Source organism: Gobio gobio (genome assembly GCF_949357685.1).
Source record: "Gobio gobio genome assembly, chromosome: 6".
Lineage (NCBI taxonomy): Eukaryota > Metazoa > Chordata > Actinopteri > Cypriniformes > Gobionidae > Gobio > Gobio gobio.
Genome location: NC_137102.1, coordinates 61712787 through 61722786, shown reverse-complemented (window position 1 = coordinate 61722786; position 10000 = coordinate 61712787). Strand labels below are relative to the sequence as shown.

Below are 10000 nucleotides of genomic sequence, written 5' to 3'. Positions count from 1 at the left end.
TACGGAAGACAGAAACAGATTCACATCAGCCGATGAACACACACACACACACACACACTGATCTGAGATGCAGGTGTTCGTCACACACTCGAGCACATGGTCATCACGAGATCATCACGTCTCACACTCACCCTGCCAACCTCCACCAGGTTGGTCACCATGACGATGGTTGCCGTGTTCTCCTGCCACACCATCCTCCAGAAGTCAATGACGGTCTCCTGCATCGGCCCTGCAGAGAGAACACACACACACACACACATATACACACACACACACACACACACACACACACACACACACACACACACACACACACACACACACACACACACACACACACGATCAGACCTTCAACACGGATGGGAGCCATTCCATTATGGAACCAATTAATCTGAATTAATATTGTGTTTAATCAATTCCAGACTCTAAAGAAAACGACTTTTGACAAATGATTAAAAGTGGCTGTTAATGTGAGCAGCTGGAGGAAGGATCCGCTCTTACACACACACACACACACACAGAACTCTTCTAAACACTTCAGCTTCAACTCCTAAAAGTTTGGAATAATTAATGTCGTTGAAGGAAGTCTCTTCTGCAATGATGGCATCTAATGGCATTCTACCATCTTAAAAATATCTCTAAACTACGGCTCATGCTCTCAGTGACAGTGAGTTGAGACAGACAGATAGATAGATAGATAGATAGATAGATAGATAGATAGATAGATAGATAGATAGATAGATAGATAGATAGATAGATAGATAGATAGATAGATAGATAGATAGATAGACAGATAGACAGATAGATAGATAGATAGATAGATAGATAGATAGATAGATAGATAGATAGATAGATAGATCTGAAGTAAATGTATCTTGATTTAAGAGGGTTAGAACTGTTGCTCCTCTGCGCTTAGATTAAAGAAAATACAACGTGGTTGTGGCGAGGGGGTGTGGTTTAGCGAAGTCTGTGATGGGAGAGAGAGTCAGAGGACAAGCGGCACGGCACGTAAGTGAATCAAGGCCAAATGAGAAACACCTGTGTCTTGTTTCAGTGATTGGCGTGGGGAGACAGGATATAAGCCACCCAGGAAATGGGACTGGGGAGAGAGGAGCTGGACAGACACACACTGGGACACGAGAGGAGAGAGCTGCAGAGAGGAACTGCCAGAAACAAACCATTGACAGAGAGAGAGAACGTTTAATTTGAGTTGTGCGATGTGCACATTGTTTGTGATCTAAGTTACCACGAAATAAAAGTGAGTTCGTGTCCCAGTAAGCCGACCCCTTGTCTTCTTCCTTGTCCCTTTACGAACTTTGTTACACTGGTGCTGAAACCCGGGAGGAAGAAGACAGAGCCGCCGCCATGCAAACACTGTCAGCGACGCCATTTGCGGACGTCATCCAGGCCTGCATCGGAGGAGGTTCCGGCCGGCCGGCCAAATCCACCCACATGCAGCTCACAAAGATGGGGCCACAAGATGACCCGGAAGCGTTCCTGGACTTGTTCGAGCGCTCCGCGGAGGCATGTGGGTGGCAACGACTGGACTGGCCGGTGCGCCTCATCCCGCTGCTGTCCGGAGAGGCGCAGCTAGCCGCCTAACAACTGCCAGTCCAGAACCTCCTGGTCTATGACGACCTGCGACGGGCCATTCTCCAGCGGGTCGGGCTCTCCCCTGAACAACATCGTCAGCGGTTCCGGTCGCTGACACTAGGGAAGAACACCCGGCCCTTCGTGTTGGCCCAGCAGCTCCGGGACGCCTGCCGCAGATGGCTGATGTTTGGCCAGTCGACAGTCGACCAAGTCATCGATCAAGTGGCACTGGAGCAGTTTATTGCGCGGTTGCCCAGGAAGACCGCGCAATGGGTCCAGTGCCACCGGCCGGCGTCGCTGGCGACCAAGCCATCCAGCTGGCGGAGGATCAAATGGTGGCGTGCCCAGCAGCTTCTCTCTCTCTCTCCCCTCTTCTTCTGCTTCCTTTTCTTTTAGGCCGGTGCCAGCTCCTCGGATGAGGGGAGGGTTCCAGTCCCGAGGTCCGCCCCGAGGACGGGTCGAGGAACTCCAGCTCCAGGCTCACGGGTGCCCTCTAGGGGCAGGGAGCCGGCCGGGTTCCCTCCAGCCTCTGGTCCCATTTCCCCTTTCTCTCCACGCCAATCCCTTGATTCCCTTCCTGCCACTGGGGCGGCGGGGAAGTCTGGGCGGTGCGGGGACCCAGGTCACGTTATAGATCGTTGCCCAGTGATGGAGATGGGAACGCTGATCCGGGTCCCCAATGCGCCTCAAGCTGCCCCCGATCGAGCCGGGCTGTACCAAATACCAGTCAGTATTCAGGGGGGTACCTATCCGGCTTTGGTGGATTCAGGGTGTAACCAGACCTCTATCCATCAAAGCCTGATACAGTCGTTGGCATTGGATAATAGCCGCATGGTTAAGGTACGGTGTGTGCACGGGGATGTGGTGAGTTATCCGCTGGTGACGGTTATAATTCAATTTCAGGGACAAAAGCATAGAGTGGAGGTGGCAGTTAACCCGCACCTCCGACATCCGCTAATTTTGGGTACGAATTGGCCAGCATTTGGTAGTTTATTGGGGTGTCTATGTGCGGATGTCTCTGGGGAAAAGAAGGGGCGGGGAGAGAAAGCGGCTGTGCAGGTTGGGGAGACTGAGCCGGGACCATCGGGTACTGTTGCAGAGGAACGGAGTGGTGTAGAGAGGCTGATCCTCACTGACCGCGATGATTTTCCTCTGGAGCAGTCCCAAGATGAGTCGCTGAAAAATGCGTTTGCCCAGGTCAGAGCGATCGACAGGCAGAGGTGGACAAAGTACACAACTCTATTACTTGAGTAAAAGTAAAAGTACTACTGGTCAAATATTACTCCGGTACAAGTGAAAGTTCTAAAAACAGATTTTTACTTAAGTAAAAGTACAGAAGTATTTGTTTTTAAAAGTACTTAAGTATCCAAAGTAAATTTCCTTTTTTCATGTCAATGCATTATTTTATTATTGTTGCATTGTTGTATAAATGCACATTATGCCACCAAGGTATTTTAAGCCAGTCAGTGATGCTCCATCCGACATGCTAGCATACGACTACCTTAAACTCATTTCTTTACATTTGTATAGAGCGTTGTAACTTTTATACAAGTATTGAAATGTTCAATATCTTGTATAAAATTTACAAAGCTCTTTACAAAGCTGCTGTCACTTTAAGGCTGAATGCATGGACCCTATACACTGATAAGCATCCAATATTCTCCCAACTGTTTACTCTTCTCTTTCTCCCAGACATTTACATTTTATGAGACATGCATCAAAGTGTATGCCAACTAAACTAATATTTAATCTTTTGAGAAAACTGAAACATACTTTTTAAGTATAGCCATGGGTGCACACACTGTGCCAAGGAACCGTCTTCTTCCATTTTGCTGTAAACTGATCAGTGTTAAACATTTTTTTTGGGAAACTTCACAGGACCCTATACAAGAGTGATTACTGATAGGCTGTCTGCAAAAAAAAAGCTTTTAAAGACTTTTAAAGAAGAATTGATAGAAATGTAGTGGAGTAAAAAGTACGATATTTGTCTTTCAAATGTAGTGAAGTTAAAGTATAAGTATCCCTGAAAAATAATACTCCAGTAAAGTACAGATCACATGTTCCTCAAAAAGTGTACTTAAGTACAGTACTCAAGTAAATGTACTTCGGTTCTGTCCACCTCTGTCGACGGGCAGCTTCTCCAACCTGAGCAGCCACTCTCTTATCCTTATTTTGCCATATTAAAAGACAGGTTGTATCGAGTGACCCAGGACACTCAGTCAAACCAAGATACAACCCAGTTGTTAGTACCAAAAAGCCGTCGGGAAATGCTTTTCCAGGCGGCTCATTCTAATCCTATGGCCAGTCATTTAGGTCAAGCGGCCACACTGAATCGTTTAATGGTCCGTTTTTTTTGGCCGGGCATTCACGAGAACGTGCGCAGATGGTGCGCGTCGTGTCGTGAATGTCAGCTGATAAATCCACCGGCCGTTTCAAAAGCGCCATTGCGCCCTCTTCCGCCTATGCAGGTCCCCTTCGAGAGAAATGGCATGGACCTCATCGGACCATTAGAGCGATCTGCATTGGTCCTGGTGGACTATGCAACACGAAACCCCGAAGCAATTGCTCTCCATACCATTTCTGCGAAGAGTGTTGCGGAGGCTTTGTTTAGTTTAATCTCCCGGGTGGGGATCCCGAAAGAGATCCTCACCGATCTAGGCACGGCGTTTGTCACGTACATTACGCAAACTTTATGGATTATTGGGTGTTAAATCGATCCGCACCAGTGTTTATCACCCACAGATGGATGGTTTAGTGGAACGGTTTAATCGCACTTTGAAGACAATGATCCGAAAGTTCGTACAGGAAGACGCCAAAAATTGGGATAAATGGTTGGAGTCCCTGTTGTTTGCTGTACGTGAGGTCCCGCAAGCCTCCACTGGGTTTTCCCCATTCGAGCTTCTCTATGGACGTCAGTAATGGGGGTGTTGGACGTCCTCAGAGAGGCTTGGGAGGACGGACCATCGCAAGGCAAAAACGAAATTCAGTATGTCATGGACCTGAGAACAAAACTCCACACATTGGGGCGGCTATCCATGGAGAATTTGTTACAGGCTCAAGACAAACAGAGCCGGCTGTACAATAGGGGAACGAAACTGCGTGAATTTTCACAGGGAGATATTCCTCGCCCTGGGATATCCCTCGCCCTGGCTCCAGGGGGAGATCATCTCTAGCTGTTGCAGCTCACTGACATAGCCCAGTTGCAGGAACTTTTTGCGGATGTGTTCTCGCCCGTACCCGGTCGGACAAACCTCATTCAGCACCATATCGAGACAGAGCCGGGCGTGTCCGGACTTATAGGTTACCAGAACACAAAAAAAAAGTGGTTCAAGAAGAATTAGAGGCGATGTTAGACATGGGAGTAATAGAAGAATCCTACAGTGATTGGGCCAGCCCGATAGTTTTAGTTCCTAAAACGGACGGCTCGGTACGGTTCTGTGTGGATTATCGCAAGGTGAACGCTGTATCGATATTCGACGCATATCCAATGCCAAGGGTTGACGAGTTGCTCGATCGGCTAGGCACGGCTCGGTTTTATTCGACGCTGGATTTAACAAAGGGATATTGGCAGATCCCCTTAACGCCTTTGTCTAAAGAAAAAACAGCCTTTACGACGCCGTTTGGATTACACCAATTTGTGACACTTCCGTTCGGGTTGTTCGGGGCACCGGCCACGTTTCAACGTCTCAATGATACAATTCTACGGCCGCATGCTCCACATGCCGCTGCATACTTGGATGATATCATCATCTATAGTAATGATTGGCAGCGGCATGTGGAGCATGTGCGCGCCGTCCTGAGGTCGCTGGGGGCGTGGTTTAGCGAAGTCTGTGACGGGAGAGAGAGTCAGAGGACGAGCGGCACGTAAGTGAATCAAGGCCAAATGAGAAACACCTGTGTCTTGTTTCAGTGATTGGCGTGGGGAGACAGGATATAAGCCACCCAATGGGACTGGAGAGAGAGGGGCTGGACAGACACTGGAGTGAGAGAGAGAGAGTGTGTGTGTGTGTGTGTGTGTGTGTGTGTGTGTGTACAGCTGATCTACACTGGAGTGAGTGTGTGTGTGTGTGTGTGTGTACAGCTGATCTACACCGGAGTGAGAGAGAGTGTGTGTGTGTGTGTGTGTGTGTGTGTACAGCTGATCTACACTGGAGTGAGAGAGAGTGTGAGTGTGTGTGTGTGTGTGTGTGTGTGTGTGTGTGTGTGTACAGCTGATCTACACTGGAGTGAGAGAGAGTGTGAGTGTGTGTGTGTGTGTGTGTGTGTGTGTGTGTACAGCTGATCTACACTGGAGTGAGAGAGAGTGTGAGTGTGTGTGTGTGTGTGTGTGTGTGTGTGTGTGTGTACAGCTGATCTACACTGGAGTGAGAGAGAGTGTGTGTGTGTGTGTGTGTGTGTACAGCTGATCTACACTGGAGTGAGAGAGAGAGAGAGTGTGTGTGTGTGTGTGTGTGTGTGTGTACAGCTGATCTACACTGGAGTGAGAGAGAGTGTGAGTGTGTGTGTGTGTGTGTGTGTGTGTGTGTGTGTGTGTGTACAGCTGATCTACACTGGAGTGAGTGTGTGTGTGTGTACAGCTAATCTACACTGGAGTGAGAGTGTGTGTGTGTGTGTGCGTGTGTGTGTGTGTGTATACAGCTGATCTACACTGGAGGAATATTCACTGATTACTGGAGTTATGATCAGATTAATGCTTTGGTGAGTTTATTATTTTGCTTCCTTCTCAGCTCTTGTTCTTCTTGTGCAGTTTGAAATGGCAACCGCATGTTTCTCAGCGTCTCGAAGGCTCAAATGTCTTCCCTCGCTCCCACATCGCCGGCCCACGAGCCTCAGGGGACGATGGGAATGATGGGAGGCGAGCAGGACATCTGCTGAGTGGGTTTGTAATGCCACACCGCAGCCGCCAGAACACACAACATTTAACAGCGGCGCACGTTAAACACACAGTGAACCACCAGCAGCGTCTGCACAACACCGACACGGACGGACAGAACCGCTGGAGCACCACCTGCTGACCGATGATATTTACACCGATCAGGCATAACATTATGACCACTGACAGGTGAAGTGAATAACACTGATGATCTCTGTTAGTGGGTGGGATATATTAGGCAGCAAGTGAACATTTTGTCCTCAGAGTTGATGTGTTAGAAGCAGGAAAAATGGGCAAGCGTAAGGATTTGAGCAGGTTTGACAAGGGCCAGATTGTGACGGGTCAGAGCATCTCCAAAACTGCAGCTCTTGTGGGGTGTTCCTGGTCTGCAGTGGTCAGTCTCTATCAGAAGTGCTCAGAGGAAGGACCAGTGGAGAAACGCCCACAGGGTCATGGAGGACCAGTGGAGAACCGGCCACAGGGTCATGAAGGACCAGTGGAGAACCGGCCACAGGGTCATGGAGGACCAGTGGAGAACCGGCCACAGGGTCATGAAGGACCAGTGGAGAACCGGCCACAGGGTCATGGAGGACCAGTAGAGAACCGGCCACAGGGTCATGAAGGACCAGTGGAGAACCGGCCACAGGGTCATGGAGGACCAGTGGAGAACCGGCCACAGGGTCATGGAGGACCAGTGGAGAACCGGCCACAGGGTCATGGCCAAATGCTTAGCGAGTACTCAAGTAAACAGTTGAGAAAAAGAACAAGTGTGTGTCGGTGTATTGGATCAGTGCGTTTGCTCTTAAAGCGACAGTAGCCTAATAAACTGCAGCCGAATTATGAGATCATATTAAAAATATTTACAGGTCCTGGTCATATAATTGGAATATCATCAAAAAGTTGATTTATTTCACTAATTCCGTTCAAAAAGTGAAACTTGTATATTATATTCATTCATTACACACAGACTGATATATTTTGAATGTTTATTTATTTACATTTTGATGATTATAACTGACAACTAAGGAGAATCCCAAATTCAGTATCTCAGAAAATTAGAATATTTCTTAAGACCAATACAAAGAAAGGATTTTTAGAAATGTTGTCCAGCTGAAGAGTGTGAGCATGTCCAGCACTCAATGCTCAGCTGGGGCTGGTTTAGCCTGAATTACTGCAATGATGCGGCATGAGGAGATCAGACTGAGGCATGAGGAGATCAGACTGAGGCATGAGGAGATCAGACTGAGGCATGAGGAGATCAGACTGAGGCATGAGGAGATCAGACTGAGGCATGAGGAGATCAGACTGAGGCATGAGGAGATCAGACTGAGGCATGAGGAGATCAGACTGAGGCGTGAGGAGATCAGACTGAGGCGTGAGGAGATCAGACTGAGGCATGAGGAGATCAGACTGAGGCGTGAGGAGATCAGACTGAGGCGTGAGGAGATCAGACTGAGGCATGAGGAGATCAGACTGAGGCATGAGGAGATCAGACTGAGGCATGAGGAGATCAGTCTGAGGCATGAGGAGATCAGACTGAGGCATGAGGAGATCAGACTGAGGCATGAGGAGATCAGACTGAGGCATGAGGAGATCAGACTGAGGCATGAGGAGATCAGTCTGAGGCGTGAGGAGATCAGACTGAGGCGTGAGGAGATCAGACTGAGGCATGAGGAGATCAGACTGAGGCATGAGGAGATCAGTCTGAGGCATGAGGAGATCAGACTGAGGCATGAGGAGATCAGACTGAGGCATGAGGAGATCAGACTGAGGCATGAGGAGATCAGACTGAGGCATGAGGAGATCAGTCTGAGGCATGAGGAGATCAGACTGAGGCATGAGGAGATCAGACTGAGGCATGAGGAGATCAGACTGAGGCATGAGGAGATCAGACTGAGGCATGAGGAGATCAGTCTGAGGCATGAGGAGATCAGACTGAGGCATGAGGAGATCAGACTGAGGCATGAGGAGATCAGACTGAGGCATGAGGAGATCAGACTGAGGCATGAGGAGATCAGTCTGAGGCATGAGGAGATCAGTCTGAGGCATGAGGAGATCAGACTGAGGCATGAGGAGATCAGACTGAGGCATGAGGAGATCAGACTGAGGCATGAGGAGATCAGACTGAGGCATGAGGAGATCAGTCTGAGGCATGAGGAGATCAGACTGAGGCATGAGGAGATCAGACTGAGGCATGAGGAGATCAGACTGAGGCATGAGGAGATCAGACTGAGGCATGAGGAGATCAGTCTGAGGCATGAGGAGATCAGACTGCGGCATGAGGAGATCAGACTGAGGCATGAGGAGATCAGACTGAGGCATGAGGAGATCAGTCTGAGGCATGAGGAGATCAGTCTGAGGCATGAGGAGATCAGTCTGAGGCATGAGGAGATCAGACTGAGGCATGAGGAGATCAGACTGAGGCATGAGGAGATCAGTCTGAGGCATGAGGAGATCAGACTGCGGCATGAGGAGATCAGACTGAGGCATGAGGAGATCAGACTGAGGCATGAGGAGATCAGACTGAGGCATGAGGAGATCAGTCTGAGGCATGAGGAGATCAGTCTGAGGCATGAGGAGATCAGTCTGAGGCATGAGGAGATCAGTCTGAGGCATGAGGAGATCAGTCTGAGGCATGAGGAGATCAGACTGAGGCATGAGGAGATCAGTCTGAGGCATGAGGAGATCAGACTGAGGCACGAGGAGATCAGACTGAGGCATGAGGAGATCAGACTGAGGCATGAGGAGATCAGACTGAGGCATGAGGAGATCAGACTGATGCATGAGGAGATCAGTCTGAGGCATGAGGAGATCAGTCTGAGGCATGAGGAGATCAGTCTGAGGCATGAGGAGATCAGTCTGAGGCATGAGGAGATCAGTCTGAGGCATGAGGAGATCAGACTGAGGCATGAGGAGATCAGTCTGAGGCATGAGGAGATCAGTCTGAGGCATGAGGAGATCAGACTGAGGCATGAGGAGATCAGTCTGAGGCATGAGGAGATCAGACTGAGGCACGAGGAGATCAGACTGAGGCATGAGGAGATCAGACTGAGGCATGAGGAGATCAGACTGAGGCTCTGCTCAGGTGTTATGAGCCCAGGTGGCTCTGATAGTGGCCTTCAGCTCTTCTGCATTGTTGGGTCTGGCAGAGATTTTCTCTGGGGTTAAGGTCAGGCGAGTTTGCTGGCCAATCAGGAACAGGGATACCATGGTCCTTAAACCAGGTACTGGTTGCTTTGGCACTGTGTGCTGGTCCCAGTCATGTTGGAAAATGAAATCTGCATCTCCATAAAGTTGGTCAGCAGCAGGAAGCATGAAGTGCTCTAAAACTTCCTGGTATACGGCTGCGTTGACCTCTGACCTCAGAAAACACAGCGGACCAACACCAGCGCATGACATGGCACCCCAAACCATCACTGACTGTGGAAACTTTACACTGGAGCTCAAGCAGCGTGGATTGTGTGTCTCTCCTCACTTCCTCCAGACTCTGGGACCCTGATTGACTTTCATCAGAGAACATAACTTTGGACCACT

General features: G+C 49.2%; 1 protein-coding gene across 1 annotated transcript in view; it reads right to left on the bottom strand.

Moving 5' to 3' along the window:
• The window catches only part of LOC307128449 (receptor-type tyrosine-protein phosphatase mu), a gene marked incomplete at its 5' end in the record, with an annotated part of 357404 nt that overhangs the window by 52097 nt on the left and 295307 nt on the right, over positions 1-10000 (bottom strand). Inside the window, one exon of the mRNA XM_079820324.1 lies at positions 132-229. Coding sequence (XP_079676450.1) covers positions 132-229 — 98 coding nt within the window. The remainder of the gene's footprint in view (positions 1-131; positions 230-10000) is intronic.